Source organism: Garra rufa, chromosome 23 (genome assembly GCF_049309525.1).
Source record: "Garra rufa chromosome 23, GarRuf1.0, whole genome shotgun sequence".
Classification (NCBI taxonomy): domain Eukaryota; kingdom Metazoa; phylum Chordata; class Actinopteri; order Cypriniformes; family Cyprinidae; genus Garra; species Garra rufa.
The window spans coordinates 20,799,510-20,824,179 of NC_133383.1; the positions used below are offsets into that span (position 1 = coordinate 20,799,510).

The 24,670-nt window shown below is 36.1% G+C and overlaps 1 protein-coding gene across 1 annotated transcript; it reads left to right on the plus strand.

The window, feature by feature from the left end:
- The first annotated feature begins 927 nt into the window (after positions 1 to 927).
- Positions 928 to 24,354, plus strand: LOC141298962 (uncharacterized). The gene is made up of 9 exons (XM_073829253.1): positions 928 to 1,548; positions 4,619 to 4,838; positions 14,286 to 14,343; positions 14,655 to 14,701; positions 22,685 to 22,903; positions 22,979 to 23,245; positions 23,403 to 23,557; positions 23,914 to 24,020; positions 24,133 to 24,354. The coding sequence occupies exons 1-9, from the start codon at positions 928 to 930 to the stop codon at positions 24,260 to 24,262; spliced, it is 1,824 nt and encodes a 607-aa protein (XP_073685354.1). The 3' UTR covers positions 24,263 to 24,354.
- Positions 24,355 to 24,670: the final 316 nt, after the last annotated feature.

The window sequence follows — 24,670 nt, forward strand, 5'->3', positions numbered from 1 at the left end:
TAATTTGAAGTCCTTCAGAGTTATCTTGAAACTATCATTTAACCTGTCAATCCAGAGGACGCTTCGCGCTCTCTCTCTCTCTCTCTCTCTCTCTCTCTCTCTCTCTCTCTCTCTCTCTCTCTCTCTCTCTCTCTCTCTCTCTCTCTCTGTCTGTGTGAGTGCGCATGTGCGGGCGTTTGCTGAGCGAGTGTGGGGAGTGTGTGGTGAGTGACACCTGAGTGTGTTTTCTAACTTTTTTGTGTTTGTTTGTTTGTTTGTTTAAGGTTTTTTTGTGTGTTTTTTTGTGTATGAGGAGTAGTTTCTTTTAGAGAAAGTTGTGGAAGTCTGCTCCCGGCGTTTTTGTTGCCGGGAAGCATGGCTGCTTCAGGTGTTGCGAGTAGTGATGGTCTAACTCGGCGTCATGGGATTAAGATTTTGTGTAAATTCAGTGTGGAGGAATGTGCTTTAGCGGTTGGCGATGTAGTTGGGTACAACGCTATTGTTTCTGCATCTAAAATGAACAACGCGGTTGTTTTATTTTTAAACGCGATCGAAAAAGCTAATGAGCTTGTTCAAACGGGAGTCGTGATTAATGATGCATTTACGCATGTTCTGCCACTAAGTAGCCCTTCTAGAAAGATTGTTGTGTCGAATGTTCCTCCTTTTGTTTCTGATGCAAGTATTGCTAAAGAATTGTCTTCCTTTGGTAAGATTGTTTCTCCCATTAGGAAAATTGCTTTTAGTTGTAAGTCACCCTTGTTGAAACATGTAGTGTCATTTCGGAGACAGGTCTATATGATCTTGAAAAACAATGCTGAAGAGCTGAACCTGTCCTTTAATGTTAAAGTTGAAGACTTTAACTATACAGTTTATGCAACATCTGAAAGTACAATGAAATGCTTTGGCTGTGGAAAAATTAATCATCTGATACGTGATTGTCCTGAAAAAATGGATGAAAATGCTACTGTACAGACTAACACTCAGAGTAACCCTTCTGAAGTTGTGTCTGTTACAGAAGATGTTGTGGCTGCTGTTGCGTCAGGTTCTGGTGGGTCAGTTGGGAATAAACCCACTATGGCTGAGGTTACTGCAGGTCGTTACTCTGTTCCTGATCTTATGATCTTTGACACTGTTAAATTGAGCAGTGACATTAACACAGATAAAACGACAACTACTGGTAAACAGGTCAGTGAGGGTGTTGTTGGAGAATTGGAGGTGGAAACAGAGTCAATCTTCAAAGTTCCAAATAAAAGGAAAAAAGTCCAACAGACCAAAATCTTTAAACAAACCAAGAAAGACACAAATGAGACTGAAAGTTTAGTCCCAGAGAATGACAGTGATTCTTCAGATTCTAATTGTTCTTATCTTTCATCGCAAAATGAGAATGATAATCAGACCACAGTTTATAAAGTTGAGGACATTAGCAAATTTTTGAAAGAAACTAAAGGTTTACCTGGGGTTCAGGTTGAAGATTACTTCCCTGATCGCTCAACTTTCATTAATGATGCAAAAATTCTAATGAAAGAAGGTGCTTTTGCAGACAAAGAAGTTTTCCGTCTTAGGAAAATTGTGAGTAAACTTAGAAAGCAAAATCTTATTGATGAAAAACAAGATATGGTGTAATTTCTTCTTACTGGTAGAAGTCTTTGCCTTGCTGACTGTTTCCTTTAATTATCTATGTCTTTTTAAAACATCATTTTTTATGAGAGATTTTAAAATTGGAACTCTCAATTTAAATGGTGCCAGAGACGGTCAGAAGAGAATGTGTTTGTTTGAATTCATTAAACAAAAACATATTGATGTCACTTTTGTTCAGGAATCACATAGTGACTTGAATAATGAGGTAGACTGGAAAAAAGAATGGGATGGAGAAATTTGTTTGAGTCATATGTCTTCCAATAGTGGAGGAGTAGCTATTCTGTTTTCAAAGAAATCCCTGCCAATTTCTTGTGAAATAGAAGAAATAGTTAAAGGCCGCTTTTTAAAAGTTAAAGCTAATTTTGAAAACACTACAATGACTTTTTTAAATATTTATGCCCCCACGAAAGGGGCTGAAAGAATTGCTTTTTTTGATACAATCAGTGTTGTTATGAAAGACCTAAACCCAGAAGAACTGTTTGTTCTCGGTGGAGATTTTAACTGTACTGAAAATGATAAACTAGACAGAAATCATTTAGAGCCACATATCGCCTCACAAAAAGCGCTTGTGCAATTGTTAAAAACATTTGACTTATGTGATGTTTGGAGGAATGTGCATCACAAGAATAGGCAATATACTTGGGCACATAGTAGAGATAAGATTATTTCTATGGCAAGACTAGATAGGTTTTATGTGTCTAATCATCAAGTAAATCTTGCCAGAGAATGTAAAATAATTCCTGTAGGTTTTTCCGATCACTGTTCTGTTATTTGTAATATTTTTATTAATTCTGGTCATTTAAAGAGTGCTTACTGGCATTTTAATACATCCCTTTTAAATGATAAAAAGTTTATTGAAATATTTTATTTGTTTTGGGAAAATTTCAAGAAACAAAAAGAGTTTTATATTTCCTTACAACAATGGTGGGATTGTGGAAAGGTTCACATTAAACAATTATGTCAAGAGTACACTCTTAATGTCACTAAAGATATGGCCCAGTCAATGAAGATTTTAGAAAATGAAATTATAGAACTTTTAAATATAACAGCTTCTACAAGTGATGGTGTTTGTTTTGAAAGCAGTAAATCCAAAAAGGAAATGCTTGCAGATTTGTTGGGTATCAAAGCTCAAGGGGCGTTAACACGTTCACGTTTTCAAAGCATCTCACAAATGGATGCACCATCTAAATTTTTTTTCAATTTAGAAAGAAAAAATGGCCAAAGTCGTATCATTCATTCATTACGCTCGGACACAGGGAAAGAGCTTACTGAGCCTAGTGAGATACGCAAACATGCTGTTGGATTCTATTCAAATTTATATAAATGTGAATTGCCTCAAAGAGAAGATAATGATTTTACTTTTCTTAATGATCTCCCAAAAATTGATGAAGAGTCTAATAGTATGCTGGAACAAACTTTGTCACAAAATGAATTATATACCGCTATGATGAGAATGGAAAATGGAAAGACTCCTGGTATTGACGGGATTCCTGTTGATTTTTATAAAATTTTATGGCCAGTGATTGGAGAAGATTTCTTTTTAGTTTTTAATGATAGTTTGAATAGAGGATTGTTACCGTTAAGCTGTAGAAGAGCTCTTATTACCCTTTTGCCCAAGAAGGGAGATCTCCAAAACATAAGCAATTGGAGACCGATATCTCTTTTATGTGCAGACTACAAAATATTATCAAAGGCTCTAGCTACAAGGTTAAGTCAAGTTCTGAGTCAAGTAATACATTCCGATCAGAATTATTGCATACCCAATAGGTCAATCTTAGATAACATCTCATTGGTCAGAGATGTTTTGGAGGTTGCAAGGCTATTTGGTGTAAATGGCGGTCTAATTTCGTTAGACCAAGAAAAAGCCTTTGACCGTGTAGAACATGCATATTTGAGAGAGGTTTTAGAAGCTTTCGGTTTTAGTCCAACTTTTATAAATATGATTGAGGCCATGTATTGTGACATTGAGAGTGTTCTCAAAGTCAATGGTGGTTTGAGTGCTCCGTTTAGGATTCAGAGGGGAGTGAGACAGGGATGTGCCATGTCAGGCATGTTATATTCCCTGGCTATTGAACCTCTGCTTCATAAATTAAGAAATGAATTGTGTGGTTTTACTATACCATACTGTAATGTCACGTTGCACCTTTCTGCCTATGCAGATGATGTAGTCGTTTTTGTATCTGGTGCTGATGATATTGAAAAATTGAAGATTATTGTTGACAGTTTTAAAAAAATTTCTTCTGCAAAAGTTAACTGGGGAAAAAGTGAGGCCCTTTTAATGGGCGATTGGGATAGGAGTCCTCCCAGTTTGCCTGGAGGTTTAATTTGGAAGAAAGACGGGTTTAAATATCTTGGCATTTTTCTAGGGAATGATGACTTTGGTACAAAAAATTGGGATCGTATGTTAGAAAAAATCAAAGGACGTTTGCAGAAATGGAATTGGCTACTTCCCAAACTGTCTTATCGAGGTCGTACGCTCATAATCAACAATTTGGTGGGTTCCTCTTTATGGCATAAATTTGCTTGTGTCGATCCGCCTCTGGGACTGTTACCAAAACTTCAAGCAGAAATGGTCAATTTTTTCTGGGACAATTTGCACTGGACTCCTCAAAGTGTGCTTTTCCTGCCAAAGGATGAAGGAGGTCAAGGTTTGGTGAATCTGGTCAGCAGAGGAGCGACTTTTAGGTTACAATTCATTCAGCGACTGCTGATGGGTCCCCAAAAGCTAGTATGGAGACCATTAGCACAAACCATTTTATCTGGGGTGAACGGAATGGGACTTCATGCTGCACTGTTTCTGATGGACTATACTCTCCTGGATTTGTCTAGACTACCTTCATTTTATAAAAGTCTTTTTAAAGTGTGGAGACTTTTTAAACATAAATGGACAGAGTCAGCCACATCTCTTTTTTGGTTGCTTGAGGAGCCGGTGGTGTTTGGAAGTCGCCTTGATGTGTCAGGAGTTGACTTTCCAGGGCTAAAAAACTTGCTTGTGTCAAAGAAACTTATGCAATTGAAAGACATTGTTGAAAAAGCCGGACCTGGACTAAAAGATGCAGGAACTGTTGCTATACATCTGGGCATAAGATCAGTGAGAGTTGTTAGTAGTTTTCTGAACAAACTGGATGGGGTTTTAAACTTCAAGGAAAAAGCTCTACTTGAGAGTTACAGTATGGGTGATATTGTCCCTGATGCTAATGATCTCTTCCCAGACATCAGAGGTACACCTGATATTGAAGAATCCTCACATAATAGTCCTCTGTTGTGTTTGAATACAAATTAAAATGTTGATTGGTGTACAGTTAAAGGAAAGACCTTATACAAATGTGTTGTGAAAGTAATAAATAAACATACATTAAAAGACAGAATTGACACAGTATGGAGAGACAAACTAGGAGTGGTAGAGGAAATAAAACCAGAGTGGAGAGTACTCTACAAACCACCTTTGACTAAAAGAGCAGGTGATCTCCAGTGGAGAATACTGCATGGTGCAATCGCTGTAAATGCCTTTGTGACGAAACTGAATCCCACTGTAAATGATATTTGTCCTTTCTGTTCAGAGAGAGAAACAATATTTCATTGTTTTTTGAATTGTGGCAGACTTTCTCCACTCTTTGATCTCTTAGAATTTTTATTCTCTTTATTAGGGATTTCTTTTACGAAACAATGTTTTATATTTGGTTTTAAGTATAGTAGACTACAGAAATATAAATGTCAATTAATGAATTTTATTGTTGGTCAGGCCAAACTAGCAATTTATATTTCCAGAAGAAATGAAATAGAACAGAGAAATGGGCAACATATTGTATCAGTTTTTAAGAATATGTTTAAATCAAGAATTCTCGTTGATTTTAATTATTACAAGATGATGAATGCAATCAATGTTTTTGAGATTGAATGGTGTTGTGATGTTGGTATGTATTCTATACTTAATAATGAGTTGTTTTTTATATGTGATTTAAGGTAATGTCATGTAGTGTTTTTGTTTAATAAAGTGTGTTTTAAAACTCTCTCTCTCTCTCTCTCTCTCTCTCTCTCTCTCTCTCTCACTCTTTCTCTCTCATTCTGTTTGCTCTCTCATACACACAAGCATCTCTGATTAAAAAGTAGTTTGCCACAAAACAGTCTTACATAATCTTGATATTAAAACATGTAAGCCTTTGCAGCAATTTAAAGTGCAAGATCAAGTGGTAAATTATGCACAAGCTGATATTTAATGTTCATATCAGAAACATTGCTAAACACATTTACAATGTAAATGCAATATAAAGGCATTCCAAGGTTAACTGTATGTAATGCATATACAAAAAGAAATGTTCAGATTTGTTCTTTTATTAATAATTGTTTACATTTCTTTTACATTCTCAGAAGAGTCCAAACAGTCAAGGACTAAAAGGACTTTTTTTCCTTATAGTTTCTTAAAATAAAGGCTCTTTACTGGCATCTTTAATTGCATAAAGAACATTTCTATTGCACAACATCTACATAGTGCAAAAAGGAACCTTTATGCGATAGCATAAAGAACCTTGAGAAACTTTATTTTAAGAGTGTACAGAGTCAATAGCAGTTCTAGGAAAATACCAAAACATCCTTCACTAGAAATTCAACCTACATAATTCAGTGTCATCAAGTAGAGGTAGGCGATGTACAGGTAGACATGATTAACCAGTATTAATTTGTCACCTGGGAGAGATTTTGGACTAACGTCTCTATCGTGGTTTCACACTCACGTGATGTTGCTGTGCTCTGTGGTCATAAAAATTTAGTTTTCATGCATTTTTAAGTATTGTGGTTTAAAAACAAGTTGAAACGCAATCAGCACCGAAAGAGAACTCATTTCACTATATGCGTTGTTATTTTTGCCACTTTTTATTTCTTGAATGGTTAAATACACACACACTTATATAAGTAAAAATGCCCATCTTTGCAAGTATCCTTAATTTAGGTCTTAAGTGAAAGCAAACAGCTGAGAAAGAAAACACATGTGTAACAATATATTAGATCCGGGCAGGTCTTAAAGTTATAGCAGTATAATTTTCCTGCTGTCTGTCATTCATGTTAATCAAACAACAAAAGAGAGAAAATCTCTCACTGCTTGACTAAATCATGTTTGTAACTTTAATAAGAAGTAATGAATATGCAGTGTTTAAATACATTTGTGACCCTGAACCACAAAACCAGTTGTAAGTCACACAGGTATATCTGTAGCAATAGCCAACAATACACTGTATGGGTCAAAATTAAAATAATTTCTTTAATGCCAAACATCATTAGGATATTAAGTAAATATCATGTTCTGTGAAGATATTTTGTACATTTCCTACAGTTAATATATAAAAACTTAATTTATGATAAATAATATGCATTGCTAAGAACTTTATTTGGACAACTTTAAAGGCGATTTTCTCAATATTTAGATTTTTTTTTTTTGCACCCTCAGATTCCAGATTTTCAAACAGTTGTATCTCTAGTCAAATATTGTCCTATTATAACAAACATTCATGGAAAGCTTATTTATTCAGTTTTCAGGTGTATAAGTTTCAAGGAATTGGCCCTTGTGACTGGTTTTGTGGTCCAGTCCCGCCAGTGCATTTCTATCCTTAATCTGTCTGCATTTGTAAACTTTCCTGAGTTTTTAGTCACCCTGCTGGTTTTGCATCATGTTCCTTTTTAAATATTTACTTTGCCAAACATTTTATGTCTGAACAGTGCAGAACATAAATCTAGAATTTGTTATATTTATGTAAAACACAGCCAGACGAACATATTCAAATCATTTTGTTCATTGCTTGCACATTCAGAAATACTAATGCCTGTATTGCTCCTTATGAGAAATTGATAATATCTTTTCTACTTTTCGTTTGGAATGAGCTCATTAGTTTGCAGCATGTGCAACTCAGCCCTATCTGACCTAGCAGGACCATTCAGACTATGTTAACATAGATTCAAGAACAGACTCGTGCTGGGAACATTTGTTTTGTAAAGTCTCTCATCATAAAAGCCAAGCAGGTGCAAGATAATTAGAATGAGAACTGTTTGTTTGTGAATTCATGAATGAGTATGTGCATTCTGGTACATAAAGTGGTCATTACACTTCTGCTTGGAACCAGGCATCTTTCACATGCTTATTGACTGAGGATGAAGCATTACTCTTACAGATGGTCAGCCTCTGTGTCATTTATCTGCTGGAAATAAATAAATAATCGAAAGGCTTGCTCAGCAGCGAGCTACAAAGATAAAGGCGGGAACAGCACGGGCACGTCTTCCATGCTGTTGCATAAATTAGTTTAAACATTAAAGGCCAATTTGAGATTAGGATCCTGTAGCTGATGTGGCTCAGGCCCAATCACAGCATATGAATGGACAGTCTCTAGAGAGATTAAACTCATTATTCGCATACACGGACAAATGCGCACTGGCAGGCCTGGCATCAGTTTGGTCATGAACGTGCACTGCACTCATTCACGGGTCACGCAGATGTTGGAATGCATGGGTGATCTGTGTGTGTAAGAGACATGGAGAAACAGAGAGCGATTGATCTTTCTCATGATCCTTTGCATTCTGGGAGAGTCCTCCTGGACTGATCTTCAGAACTTCTCTTTTACACACATGGCAGTGGTCTTCAAACATGTGTGAAACAGAACATGTGTAGCAGACTTTGACAGACCTCCAATGCCATTACTTCTCAAATGAAATCAAAGCTGATGTCCTGCTGCTCTATAGGTGTCTCTGTTTGATCATAGTCATTGAGATATTAATTATTACAAATCATGGGATGTTAGTATTCCAAAGGTCATAGCTATTTTCAGTAGTTGTTATTTTAGTTTTTCTTTGCACACAATATGTATTCTCGTAGCTTCATGAAATTAAGATTGAACCTCTGATGTCACATGAACTATTTTAATGATGTCCTTACTACCTTTCTGGGCCTTTAACGTGTCAGCTGTGTTGCTGTCTATGCAGGGTCAGAAAGCTCTTGGATTTTACCCAAAATATCTTAATTTGAGTTTCAAAGATGAACGCAGGTCTTATGGGTTTGGAACAACATAAGGGTGCGTTATTAATTACAGAATTTTCATTTTTGGGTAAACTATCCCTGTAATGGATGCTAATACTTATCTACAGTGGTGTGAAAAAGTGTTGGCCCCCTTCCTGATTTTATTATTTTTTTGCATGTTTGTCACACTTTAATGTTTCAGATCATCAAACAAATTTAAATATTAATCAAAGATAACACAAGTAAACACATCATGCAGTTTATTTTATTATAAAGGGAAAACAAAATCCAAACCCACATGGCCCTGTGTGAAAAAGTGTTTGCCCCCTAAACTTAATAACTGGTTGAGCCACCCTTAGCAGCAACAACTGCAATCAAGCGTTTGCGATAACTTGCAATGAGTCTGTTACAGCGTTGTGCGGGAGTTTCGGCCCACTCATCTTGGCAGAATTGTTATAATTCAGCCACATTGGAGGGTTTTCCAGCATGAACTGCCTTTTTAAGGTCATGCCACAGCATCTCAATAGGATTCAGGTCAGGACTTTGACTAGACCACTCCAAAGTCTTCATTTTGTTTTTCTTCAGCCATTCAGAGGTGGATTTGCTGGTGTCTTTTGGATCATTGTCCTGCTGCAGAACCCAAGTTCGCTTCAGCTTGAGGTCAAGAACAGATGGCTGGACATTGTCCTTCAGGATTTTTTGGTAGACAGCAGAATTCATGTTTCCATTTATCACAGCAAGTCTTCCAGGTCCAGAAGCAGCAAAACAGCCCCAGACCATCACACTACCGCATATTTTACTGTTGGTATGATGTTCTTTTTCTGAAATGCTGTTACTTTTACATCAGATATAATGGGATACACACCTTCCAAAAAGTTCAACTTTTGTCTTGTCAGTCCACAGAGTATTTTCCCAAAAGTCTTGGGGATCATCAAGATGCAGGCCATTTTTGCCCAGTCTCTTTCTTATGGTCATTAACTGAGGCAAGAGAAGCCTGCAGTTCTTTAGATGTTGTTGTGGGGTCTTTTGTGTTCTTTTTCACACAGGGTCATGTGGGTTTGGATTTTGTTTTCCCTTCATAAAAAACCCTTCATTTAAAAACTGCATGTTGTGTTTACTTGTGTTATCTTTGATTAATATTTAAATCTGTTTGATAATCTGAAACATTAAAGTGTGACAAACATGCAAAAAATAAAAAATAAAAAAAAAATCAGGAAGGGGCCAACACTTTTTCACACCACTGTATGTGTCAATATTTCTCAAGAATAAAAATCTCTCAACTAATGCTGTAAAATATACAGTAGACTCAGCTGGTACTACATTACTATAATATTATAATGTTTAATGTTAAAATTAAATGATTTATAAACAAACACTTAAATTACAATAAATTAAGTTTTTATAATAATAAAGTTACAATTACATAATTAAATTTCTACTCCTATTCTTTTATTGAATAAAAAACATTTAAATGGTGACTGTCATAAAAAAGTTGGATTTATTTAAACATAAATTAAACATTGAATTTGAATATGAATTGTTAGCATGTCTCAGTACTGCTGTTATATTGTAATAGATGCTATCGCTTAGATATGCTAAATAAAAACATTAAAATGGGGTCTGTTGCATCAGGAACAACCTTTTATGTAGTATAAAGTTACAATCTGATATAATTAATAGACCTAATACTTAGCTATAATAAGATATACACTTACAACTAATACATGTAATCACAAATGTCAAAATTAAAGCCATCTGTGATATCAAGACACAAGTTTATGACTTACTGACATGTTCCAGTACTGGTTCTAAAAAACTCTATAACTTAGCTATGCTAACACTTACACCCCATCCACCTTTTTCTTCCCTTGAAAGTGGATTGTGGCCATTTGTAAATTTTATGACTGTGGCTTTCGGTCTCATCCACGCTATTTTAACTGTACATTTTAACTGTGCGCTATTTGCTGCTTGATATTGCAAATTGGTGTGTTTTACCATATTATTTTAATGTATTATCTTAATTATGAACACACTGGTTTGTAGTGCACTTTGTTTTTATTTTCTGTTCAGGAAACAGGTGGATACAAATGCTGAAAGGTGGTGACTCACACTCAAAAGTAGGCTTTGTACTTTCCCATAATCACTGAAGTACATACTTTAGGTGAATAGTGCCTAAGTTTGTAAATTGATATGCAGCCAATGTGTAGAGATGGAGAGAGAGACTCATGTAACTTAAAGTAATAAGAAAAGTTTAAGTTAAGGCTTTAATATCAAAGCCAACTTCAAAAGCTTTAATGATGTATGAACCGTTGTCACAAGCTGTTAGCGTTATTATATAGCGCTCAGAAGGTTCAAATTATTTTACCAGTTCTCACGGAGTTGGACTTTTCTCGAGTGCTAAAGTTCTCACATATATTACTACATTAATCATATCTGTCCTTGAACTGCTGACTTCGCACGTCTGTATGAATGTGCGTAGATGTTTTCTATGAAGTGAGTCTTATCAGGATTTTACTGTCATTTCTTTAAGTTTCTTGAGCATCAACATACAGATACTTCAGTTGGAAGTTTTTAGAGATGCTCACGGCACATTAAATCTCAAAAATGAAGTTGTGATATGAACTCATCAATCTTGTTTCTGATTGTATCGATTTTATGATGACATGCCGAATGCATGTAGAGTCATCTAGAGTGTTATATTAATTAATGATTAATATTGAATTAAGTTAAGATTAAAAGTTAAACATGAAATAGAGAAAAACTGCAGAGTAGTTGCATAATGTAAAGTGGGAGACTTTATAGAAATCAGCAAAGACGTCAGTAAAGAAACTGACACCCTCTCTTCTTCTATTCTCACATTTTTCAATATGTAACAATAGGAGAATAGCTCTACTCTCTCCCATGCAAAAACGCCTCCTCTCTGTCCATCCAAGCAGAGGTGGTTTTGTGTCCAGAAACGTCCCACCCTAATTTCATTCTAAATGTGTGCTGTGGATTTGAGCAATTTCTTCTCTATGGAATGCTTCAGTAACGCTGTTAATTGTCATGATTCAAAGTCGTGAGTCATAATTTATTCCTTCGCACTGTCCCTTTCCTTCTCCCTGTCTCGTCGAATTGTCATCTGCATTAAATAATACGCAAATTGATACAGATTTTGGAGGACACTCTGTTATTGCAAAGTGATTTATGCCAGAGTAAGAAAATTAATTTATTAGCACTACTAAGATATTGATTTTGGCCCTCAAAGCACATTTACTTTAAGAGTGCTTCATTAATGTAGATCATAAATGTCATCTATAAATTTGTTGTATAAAATATAAATAGCCATTCATGTAGGGTTTTACAAAATACAATAATACATTTTTATATGACATACTACGGGTACAAGAACAGTAAAAAAGCACATAAAGGACCACCAAACATGATAATAGAAAATGTTTTTGTTCCCTAGAAGCCAAACAGGTACAAAAAGGACACAAAATGTAAAGCATTGCGTAAAATTAAACTGTCTTGCTACATTTGGCTTTCCTGGAACATTAAATAAAGTCATTATGTAAGAGTTGCAACAGTGAATGAGTTTGAGACGCTCACCAATGTCTTGCTCATTGAGAGGCATGACTTTGTCTTCAAACGTGAGGGACTCTAGTCAAACCATCTACATCTGTGATGGACAGCTTTGCCGTCTGATAAAATGTCGCTTTACTGTGGTTATAATTGGCTGTGTGTGAGCCAAACTTCGGGTTTTCTTTTCCTGCAAAGGAAACAAAAGCTTACAAAGTCTGAAAAGAACTTTTCAATCTACTTGCTGACACTACTTAATCTGACTGTCAACCACAGAGATGTCTACAGAGAAACAGAGAAATTTAAAAAAAGGTTGTGATGAATGAGGGTGGGGACAAAGCAGATTAGACAACACCTCTCTCGCATGTTGTGTAAGATGAGATTTTTTGACATGGTGTTCTCTTAATGTCACTGATGCTGGCTTCTGTAAGCCACTTGTGACTTTGCCATTTTCAAACCTGCATCAATTGAAAGCACAGCAGGGTGGGACTGACCTAGTGGGTGTCACGTCCCCCAGATATCCCATCTGCAGTGTATAAATGAAGTTGTAGAACTCAAAGTTTAAAAAGTTAGTTAACCTTAAACTGAACTTTAACTTTTAACTAAAAATGTAAAGTTGCCATGACCTAAATTTGATATGAGCTGCAGGTAACAATATTAAAGGATTAGTCCACTTCTGGAATAAAAATTGCCTGATAAAATATAGTGGACTTTAATGGGGATCAGCGAGTTGAAGGTCCAAATTGCAGTTTCAGTGCAGTTTCAAATGGGGTTCTACAAAATCCCAGCCAAAGGAATAAGGGTCTTATCTAGTGAAACAATCTGTCCAAAAAAAAGTGTATACTTTTAAACACAAATGTTCTTCATCTTTGTACTTTGGTACAAAAAGGTAGGGTAGGGCAAAAAACTCCATCTCATTTTCGCCTCCAACTTCAAAATCATCTGACATTGTTTTTCCATTTTTGGTAAATGGTGTTTGACTTTCTTTGCACGTTCACTTTTTAAACACTAAGTCAGTTCTTCCACCTACGTCATGTATGTGTGATTATATTATTAAAAGTATATTTTTTAGAAAATGACCAATCCTTTCACTAGATAAGACCCTTATTCCTTGGCTGGCATTGTGTAGAGCCCTTTGAAGCTGCGTTGAAATTGCAATTTGGACCTTCAAGCCATTGGTTCCTATTGAAGTCCATTATATGGAGAAAAATCCTGAAATGTTATCCTCAAAAACCTTAATTTCTTTGGGACTGAAAAAAAGAAAGACATGAACATGTTGGATGGCATAGGGGTGATGAATTATTAGGAAATTTGGATTCTGGAAATGGACTAATCCTTTCAGTAAACTAATATTTCTTAAGAATTGATGTAAATTGTTCCATTAATGAATTTGTTCATTTCTACTTAAAAATATCACATGTAATTCAGTGATACATGTCTCTTTGTAATTATTTGTGAAATTTACTAGCAATTTCTAAGTGAACTTTTTTTAGTATAGTTTTACATTGTTCAAAATATTGTAGTTTTGGATTGTAAAGATGAATCAATTTAATTAAAAAATAGATGAGTAAATGTATATTACATTTTGCTAATTTAAAAAAGTTGTATGCATGGTATATTATGAAAACGTAACACACACACACACACACACACACACACACACACACACACACACACACACACACACACACACACACACACACATGTTGGGTTTACATGTTTTATGGGGACATTCCATAGGCGTAATGGTTTTTATACTGTACAAACCGTATTTTCTATGGCCCTACACCTACCCTACACCTAAACCTAGCCCTCACAGGAGATTGTGCACACTTTTACTTCATCAAAAAAACTCATTGTGCATGATTTATAAGCCTGTTTCCTCATGGGGACCTGAGAAATGTCCCCACAAGGTCAAAATTTACTGGTATTCCTATCCTTGTGGGGACATTTGATCCCCACAACATGATGAATACCAGGTACACATACACACGCACACACACACACACACACGCACACACGCACGCACATACAAGACTTGCATAATTTGCATAGACATGGTGTCAATCCTATTCCTCATGGACTCCATTTCCCATAACCCTATGCTTAGGAACTGATTACAGACACACCTTTTTCCCATCAGTGGGACTTCAGTTGCACCTCCCCTTGTAAGTATTGTTTGCTTATTCATTCTAAGTGTTTGAGATGCATTGCTTATGTTCCTTAAAGTTATATTTTTGTAATAGTAATTTAACCCAAACGACAACAATGTACATCTTAGTTGTTTTCCTGCAATATTTACTTGATATTACAATCATTTCTTACAATGTGCTGAAGCACAAAGACTCAACCAGCCCTCTAGAAAACAAAACATCCTAGTGCCTACAAGTTCCTTTTGTAAAAATCTCAAGAAAGATTCTGTGTTTTCAAAGAAACAACAGATAAAGAAACTTGTTTAACAAACCATCATATCTGCCAGATCATTACAACTTGTACAAAGGCAAAAGAAACAAGCTGAAACACACAATAGGGGAATAATGCCCCCCAAAAGGAACAGAACTGCAAACTTAGACTGAGGCAAACCCACTTATAAGAGTTCAGTAATGTTTCTTGCTTTGCAGTTTCATGAAAGAGCCCCCCCAAAAAATCAATAGTGATGCTAAAGACCAAATCCTGTAATGCAGAGGGGAACACAGTGAGATGAATATGACTGTAAAATCTGGCATTAGTCTGTGTGTGATGCACAAAACTAAGCTCAAGCCTTTCACTGATGCACGTCTCGTTCTGCTTTTAATGATATGAGATTTTCTGTTTTATTTTTCAAGAGAAATATCCTTGGGACTTAGCAGCGTAATGCGGATGATTGTCCTGGACTGGGTAAAAGAGATGCATATCCAGCTGTTCTCACATGCATACAAACGCACACACGCTTTTATAAAGGGGAAAAAAAATCTGTAGCCTCTTTGATTTTGCTCCCCAAAATGCATTAAACAGCACATCTTAAGAAGAAGCTGTTTTTCTTCCTCTTTTACGTCCTCCCTTCAGGGGCCCTGAAGAGACTACAGTGTCTGAGACATTCCTTCTTTCTACTTTTCATTCGTGGAACCTTACCTGCACTGTTAAACTAGTTTGAAGTCAAAGCAATACTTCGTCCAGAAAAGAACATTCTGAAATCACTTACTCAGCCTCGTGTCTTTTGAAACTCACATTACTTTCTTTCTTCGGTGGAACACAAAAGGAGATGTTTAGCAAAATGTTCCTCTTTTCTATAGAAAGCGAATAAGATTTACAATTAATTATTCGAATTTCACAGACATTCGCATTCAGACAGGATTAGAGGTCTCAGAAGATCAGTAATTTGCTCTGGAATTATTACAGAGGTTGTTTGAGAAAAACACAGACTTAGGTAGATTTGGTCAGGGTTAAAATCACAAAGTGCATCACATCTGTACATCCCATCTGAATAGGGCATTACATCACAATACAAGTTCCAGACTAGTTTGAGTTATCATTTCTATCACAAAAATGATAAGCCTCCACTTTAATGACGTAGAATTTAGGAATATACAGTATGCGTTGTAAAGCTAAAGCACTGTTTTGACAGTGACAGTGTTTGGTGTCTCCCACGGTCCTCTGAGACTGTAATCAGATTAATGTGCTCTTGTGTTTTGTATTTAATCAGTAGTGCTGTAGTAATCAGTATCGTGCAATCAGTCAGTGTGTTAATCAGTAGCATTGTGATAATTTCACAGCAACGATCCTTCACAATGTAGGGCACTTCTACCACTAAAATCCACAGAGAAAGTGATGTTTAATAGGCAAAAGCCCTAATTTATTGTACTGAAATTAAATTACATTAATATACATATCAGCCAAACATCTGGATAAATCATTTTTTAGATTTAATGCTTTTAGCAGATGCTTCAGGATCTTGAATGAGAACCAATTTTGATGTTGTTTAGCACAAGTTAAGCTACAACAACATTTCAAACTTATTTACATTCAGTGAACACACCTAAAATACTGGCATTACATATTCTGTATTCATCCAATGTCATGTCAGAATGTGAGTGCAGGTGTGTATACTCGTGCGTTGGGCAGATGGTGGGGATGGATCAGAGAGAGCTGCTTTGTGACCCACAGGTGGCTGTTCACAGGATACGACCTGCTAAAAGGCAGACCAACACCTGGAGAAGACTTATGCTGCGTCCCAATTCGCCTACTTATACTATGCCCTAAAAGTATGTACTCTTTTTGCTGCACCTGAAATATAACGCAGATAACATTAAATAAATATTTTTATCAGGTTACACATTGATTATTTATCACTCAAACCCCTTTGTCTACCTGTCCGTTGGTCGCGCATATCCGCCATATTTGTCGTTTTTTTTTTACACTTTTTATGCGTGTTTGTAGTTCTAATCGAATCCTCGTTCACCACGCAATGTGTTGTGGGCAATATTAGCCGTTAGAGTGTGCATTGATCCGCACTTCGAATTCCTAAGTTAAGTAGTAGACCATCCGGGAATCTTTGGAATATTTTTTTAAACATACTATGATTTGGGACATACTAATTCTATTTTCGAATACTATTTAGGACGGATAGTATGCGAATTGGGACACAGCGTTAGAGTTAAAAAAGAGAGGAAATAATGAGTGGCGAATACACTCTCACACAGAGAGATACTGTGAATAGAAGATAGAGGGCACAAAGGGTAAAATGGGATGCCAAGTCTCTTACTTCACTCTCAGAAGGGTATATCTCTCACATAGACACAGGCGATATAACCAAAATCTTATATTTGAATATAAATAATCTTATTTCACAATAACAGTCTAATTCACAGTATAGATATTTTGCTGTAAATGAGGTAAAGCCATAAGTACATATAGTGGGGGGGGGTTTTCCGGAACAGATGAACATACGTTTTATGTGACATTGGTTTTGTTCGTGTCACCGCAGTTCTGACTTGAAATGTCCTTTGAGTGGTGCTATAGCTCTAATGTTCTTGATGTCTTAAAAAATGTAAGATCTAAACTAAACACCTAAACCTACCCGGTAGTATGAACAAAAGCGAATGTAATGTAAAAACACAATCGCAAGCATGCCGTTTTAGCTTGTTTTTTGATCTGTCATCTTTCAGCTCTTTCATTGTGAGACATGTTTTTCACAGGATTTGTACCCAAGGATTCTGCATCCTAAATCCGATTTCTGTGCCGACTGAGCTACTGAGCAAGCTTGTTACGTTTTAGAGTACAATAAAGTTTCACAATTCTCAGTTTTTTAAATAACACTGCAAAAATGAATACTAATAATGTAAATACAAGTTCTGTCATGAAACTGTAGATGCCGCAGTCTGATAGATTCTGAAACTCTTGAGATTTTTTTTAACATAATGACATCATTATTCACATGGCACAGCTGAATGGTTTCCTTTCATTTTAGCAGAGAATAAGCTTGCTGCTTAACATTCAAACACTTTATCTAGTGCTTGCTGTAGCAGCAGTGCACTTCAGGAACCCTCCACTTCCCCAGCTCCACCTGCATAGATCTGCTACGGGATAATTTCATGTATGTTATATGTGATATAAAATGTGCAACAGCAGTATTTGCTACATGCTCACAGCAGTATGTTTGTGGATATATATTGGCAGTATTTTAATGCAAAAGGACAGTTTGCACTGGCATAAGCTGTTGGGAAATTTGGCCTATAGGATGCTGTTTTATAGGCTCGTTCACACCAACAACAATAACTATTAAGATAACTATAATTATAATTGGCATCTCCACCAACAGATGATAGCATTCTGTTTATTATAAGTGTACTGCGATGCTGTCATCTGCTGATTCAAATGCTCAATCTTGATAAAACTGGATGGATTCTGATTGGTGGTCAATGGTTTTTTATTTATTTTTTATATGTTAATCAGCTGGAAAAAACACTCTGAAAGTGATTCCAACAATATTGTTCTTCTGTCATTACCATTATAGTTGAGGTGTGGACTTCCTTTTTCTCATAGAAATATTAAAACTTTATAGTTATTGTTCTTGGTGTGAACAGTCATTTTAATAAAACTTGGTTTTCTATGCTGTAGATAGGTGATTTTTTTTCTAAAGAGCATATATGGTTTTGTGAAGTGTCCTAATATTGTGTTGGAGTCCCCTACAAATGCATCTAAGGTCAGAAAGCATTCTCAGAATATACATTTATACATCAAGTCATTTGTCAATGATTTCGAAGCAGTTCATTCAAATCCGTTTTGAGCATAATGTCTGTAAACCCCTCCCTTCCATAAGCCTACTCTGCTTTGATTAGTCAGCTGGTCAAGCCTGTTGTGATTGGCACAGAGAGGAGTACATGAGCAAGCAAGCGCTACCATCTATGTTGCCAAGTCCGCGGTTGTTTTTGATGCTGTAGGTTGAAGAATCCCCATAACGTCATATTTAGGCCCTGGAATGCGAACTTACCAGGGTGTAACACTATTTGGCTAGTTTTAAGAGTAATTGGGTTGGTTTTGTATTGAAAACCTGGCAACCCCAAGCATGCGCCTTTTCATAAAAAATAATATACTGCTCAAATCCATTCTTAAAATAATGACATAAAAACATATAGTTTAACCCTTATAGTGAATCGTGCCCACACCTAAAGTTCAGCTGCTAAACTGTAAACATAATGGTGGATACGTTAGCCGAGTGCTAACGTGACTAACTGATGAAACAATACAGTTTGTAAACCAAAATATGTCTAAGGCAGTGTTTTTCAACCTTTTTTGAGCCAAGGTACATTTTTAATTGAAAAAAAATCACAAGGCACACCAGCAATCGAAACTGTAAAAAAATGTAGGCTAACTCTGTAGCCTACAATATACAGCCATTCTTATCGAAGTGTCTTGAACAGGAATCAAATAAACACAAAGAAAAAAGTATTTTATGATCTTTCATATTCAGGGCTCGAAATTAACTTTTTTACTTGGTAGCGCCCAAAAAGTAAGGAGCACCAAAAAAAATTTAGGAGCACCCACTGAATATTAAGGAGCACCACAACTGCCAATTGAGCAGATCAGCCAGCACTCATCCTGCCATTTCTTTTTAGTAATGCACCAAACTTAATTCTTCATGGCTGATTCTGATTGCTGATGCTTTACAAGCAAATGGGCTGACTCTAGATTCTAAAAGGCTTTTTTTTTAATATTTATTTTAAACCTTAAGCAAGGGACAAGAATATATTAAAATATGAGTACATGAACAAGATGTTTTATTTTCTCTATTAGGCCAATAGGTAGAGCCATTTAAATTAGAGGCAACCACTGCATTTTTAAACAATCTATGGTAGAAATAACAAAAAATAAACTACACAATTCTTTCTTAATCCTATTAAGGGCAAACAATAAATGCAGCCATAATCAAAGTAGGCTACTCTCTCAATTTCAAAGTGCAAATAGAGACCGAATTTTTCAAGCATGATACAGAGCTATTGACAAATACACAACCTATGAAGCTATTATAACCCACATATACTAATGACAGCCTAGATATGTTATGTAGCCTAATTTGCGTACATTGGGGAGTCGCTCTCTAAACCCGATGTATCAAAATTGCCTTTGAATGCGCGTGCGTGTTTTGCTTTCGGTTTCGTTTTGACGATCGCACGAAACTCTCGGCAGTGCTGATCATGCATCAACGCATTAATTTAACAAAAGAATTTGAAAGTGGGGGACCACAAACGGGATTTCGAAAAGTCTGATGTGAATGTATGCCTTGTACATTATATACTGAGGCGGAGGCGCCAGAAATGCATCTGACAGAATGTGCACGATACTATATTTCTTCATAAGCATATTGTGAATAGATTTTAATGGTCCACAATCAAAAATCACAATCAAGTCACATCGCACACCCTTAATTGCAATGCAGTTTGTGCAAATCCGAAACGGAGGTTGAGAGAGAGAGAGAGAGAGAGAGAGAGAGAGAGAGAGAGAGAGAGAGAGAGAGAGAGAGAAACATTTGCAGCAAAAAAAAAAACGTTTGGTTTCAGCGGAGCGGAGCGCAGTGTCAGTGACGTGATTGACGGCTAATATCACATCTGAATTTAAGCTAAGAATTAAAGATTACGTTTAATTGGTTATGTAATATTGGAGAGAGAACGGCGAGGCTGTCACTGCATCAGCTCACAGCAGTCTGTGCAGTTGCTAGCGAAAGTTTTGTAAAGAAATGAAAACAAGTCGCACTACAACAATTTCTCGCACTCGCACAAATGCTCCCAAATATATTTAGAGGTCGCGCAGATTAAATTTTGGGAGCATATGCGACCAAAATGGTCGCAATTTCGAGCCCTGATATTCCTTCTTGTGTCAAATAAAAAGTGCAATTAACAATACAGTCATTCTTATCAAAGTGTCTTGAATAGGAATCAAACAAACACAATGAAAACATTTTTTTGATCTTTCATATTTCTACCTACTCAGTGTGAAACCTGGGCCTGTTTTAGGTGAAATTGAATAATTTCCCACGGCACACCTGACGATCTCTCACGGCACACTAGTGTACCGCGGCACAGTGGTTGAAAAACACTGGTCTAAGGTACATTCTGTATTATTAAAGTAAGTAATTAGAACAACGACAGTCTATATTAATTGACACATTCTTAGGAAATAGTGGGTTCACAGCCAATTATTAGAACTATTTCAGCAGGATGGTATCATGGATTGTGGTTTATCTGGAAACCTAAAGCTACATAGGTATACATCACATATTAGCACAAAAAAACAGAGTTTTGAACACAAAAAACTATTTTGAGCACAAAACGTATCAGTCGTACTTACAGGTTGTGGTTCGGAGACGCTTGTTGGTCGAAAAAAGATGACTAGAAGTCAATGAAGATAAAAGCCAAGACTGGTCAGGTCAGACTGTTCGTATTTTGCAGGGCAGGCGGGAATTATGCTAATGTGTTACCCAGTGACGTAGATCAGTACCAGGCAGAAGATTCGAAAATATGACTCAGTAAGGCGATTCTGAGTTGATATTGTCTCTTTCTTTTGAGAGACAATATCTTGTATAATGCACTTTTTTAAACAACTTTGCAGACTATTTACATTGAAGAATAGCTATTGTAAGTAACAAACTTCAAAATAGATATTTTTCAAAAACCCATAACCTACTTATTAAATCAGTGCTGTGTGACCAAAAAAGATGAAAAAGGCTATGATGTTTCCCTATTGCAAATAGGTAGGAAAACTTCAACACCCATAATGCACTGGGTCCAACTGACTGTTTGTGAGCAGGAATACAAAAATGCAGAAGTGTGATCTGTGATTTCATAAAAGCCCTAGGCATTGCAGCCAATCCACGTGACCAACTTGGACAAGTTGCAAAAACCATGTGGGGAAATCTTTTGCCCTCACCCTTTCTACTATACTGTTATATTGCTTGTCTCTGCCACTGCCAAAATCGAAGTTGTTTCTTAGAGACACACAGATTTATTCTGTTTGTGTTAAGTACTGCATAATAATTCATACTAATAACTCACATCTCAGTTTGAAGTAGGCAGTCTAAAGTGTGTGAGTGTGTATGTGTTTGTGTGTGTGCGAATGTGGTGGAAATTAAATTCTCTAACGCAGTGTAAATAGGTCACTTCTTAAGAGATTCAAAACATTAGAATTCCTCAAGGCTCCGAAACACTTTCAAGACCTTGTTAGGGCTGTGGATTGCATCTTAAATGACACCTATTATCAGAGGCAATACAAACTCAATCTTTCCCATTTCAAAACAAAACATTTCATCTTAGTCATGGCACACAAGGGTAATTACTCTGTACAGTCAGCGTTTTGTTGCTGCATGTAAAGCATCTAACCGCAAACAGAACTTTTAATTAAGGCCAGTGCTTGCATATTTTATTCATTGCTTCTTTGAGGACTTCTCAACATTAGGTTGAATGTACTTATAAACAATTCAATATTAACATTTAGCATGTAGGCTGACTTATTGATGAACTCACTCAAGAATTGAATTTTTTGAAGACTTGATATGTCCTTAACTTGCTCCTATTTGCACTGCTCACAGCTATATTGGTTTGAGTCACTAGATTAATCACCAGTACAGTCTTGCTTTGAAATTAGTGACTTCAAATAAAGTCAAATTCTATCACCGTAAAACAATCATCTAAATAAACTGTTTGTGGATGTCCAAAATGTTTTTAAAGCTAAGTTAGTTTTAAGGACTTGTAGTGGTGATCAGGAAGTGAGTCCTGTGTTCTTTGGTCTGAAATCACCAAATTGAAGTGATTATTGTTGAATAAATTAGTCAGTATCACATCACACAGAAAGGAACACTGAACATCCAATGCTGATCTCTTGCTGCAGATCTTTCACAGACTAAAACATGTTCCTGTTTTACAAATCACTTTAGATTTACTCAATAGTTTAAGGTCACATGATCTTAGACTTAACACATATACCGCAGGCCAGTTTCGTTGTGATTACTTATTTTGGTTCGTCTGTGAGCTGAATGACACAGAAAGAACATTCAACAGCATCTCAGAATATTAGTGTTGGACTTTAAAAGAGCAAAAATGTCTGATACTATTTATAACAATGTCATCTGGACTGAGACCGAGGGAATCAACGGAGAGAGAGTGGAGATGATGGTGGATATCTATGAGAGTGCAGATTGTGTGAGAGAAGATGACATCAGGACAGAGACAAACGAACACAATCTTCTTCAGCACACAGGTAATCATGTTGCTTTCTTTGATTAAAACAGAGTTTGCACATGTTCAAGTAATTTAACATGTCTATGGTGTTCAGGAAGTGATTGTGTGAAGATCAGAAACTACAGAGCAGCTGCAGTCTGTTTGGTGCTGCTGTGTGTTCTTCTGCTGACTGCAGTCATAGTGCTGTGTGTCCACATCCATACAAACTACACAGAAGACAGAGATGAGCTACTAACCAAGATCACCAACCTCACAGAAGAGAGAAAACAGCTACTGATCACAATTGAAGACTTCAAAACAGAGAAAGGTCAGTTAGAGATCCAGAACCAGAAACTGACAAATGAAAAGAAAGATTTAGAATGTTGACCAGTTACAGCAGAAGAACACTGACCTGCAGAACAGTCTTCGTAAAATTACGGCTATACAAATATTTAACATTAATAACATAAAATATATAATTTCTGTATAACATACTGTATTATAAATAAGCTTTTATTTCAGTGTGGATGGAAATAAAGTGCTAATACTTAAACGTATGCTAACAGGTGGACGTACATACAATACACCTAGTATTTACATCATTTCCTCTGAAAAGAAGAGCTGGTCTGACAGCAGACAATACTGTAAGAATAGAGGAGCAGATCTGATCATCATAAACAACAGAGAAGAACAAGTGAGTGAAATATGAAATATACTGTGTGTGTTTCTGGTTGTGTGTGTGTGTATGGTATTTTTTATATTACAAGGACCAAATGTCCCCACAACGATTGTAATACCAGTAATTTTTCACCTTTTGTTCCCCATGAGAGAAACAGTCTATAAATTATACACAATGAAGTTTTGTGTGAGGGGTAGGTTTTGAGGTTGGGTAAAGGGATAGAAAATAGAGTTTGTGCACTATAAAACCATTATGTTTATGGATAGTCCTCATAAACCACAAAATTTGTGCTTGCTTCAGATGGATATACATAAATATGTCTGTGTGAGTTTTGGCATTATCAGATATATAATGTAGTTTTATCATTTTAGGATCTTGTTAAGAAAATGTCTATTGGCAATTATGTCTGGATTGGTCTGACTGACATAGATGAGGAGGGCAAATGGAAATGGGTTGATAGCAGCACACCGACCTCTAGGTGAAAATTAAACTGAATTAAACTGATTATTGTGTAATAAATGATTCTCACAGTAAGTATCATATCACACAGAAAACAGCACTGAACATCTAATGCTGATCTGTTGATGCAGGTTCTGGAGGTATGGAGAGCCCAATGGACACAGAGGAGAAAACTGTGTTGTATCTTATGCATCAGAGTGGTCTGACTATCCATGTAGAGATTCTTTTCATTCCATCTGTGAGAAGAGCATTTTAAAATGAGTAATTAAATCAGATTTTTCAATTATGTGAATTATAAGCAGACAAAAAGGCTTTTCTATCTTCAAATACAATATCTATAAATCATAAGATCCGTCTTACACAGTACACTTATATTCCAAACATATTTGTTTGCACAGTAATAAATCAATAAATAGATCTGTTCTATTAATACTCTTTATTACTAAATTTATTTGTATTTTAATTATTAACCTTTTGTTCTGTGTTTGAGTGTCTGCATCTGATGTTGTCCATCACCGTGACTAATATAGAGGAAGTTGGATGCTGTGATCATTTTACAGTTAAAACCTTTAGCAGAACCTTTTTTTTTTTTTTTTTTTTCAAATGAAGGAAAGCACAAGTCCAATCAGGCCTGGGGGATGGGGACACACGCATACATTTTTGTCCCAG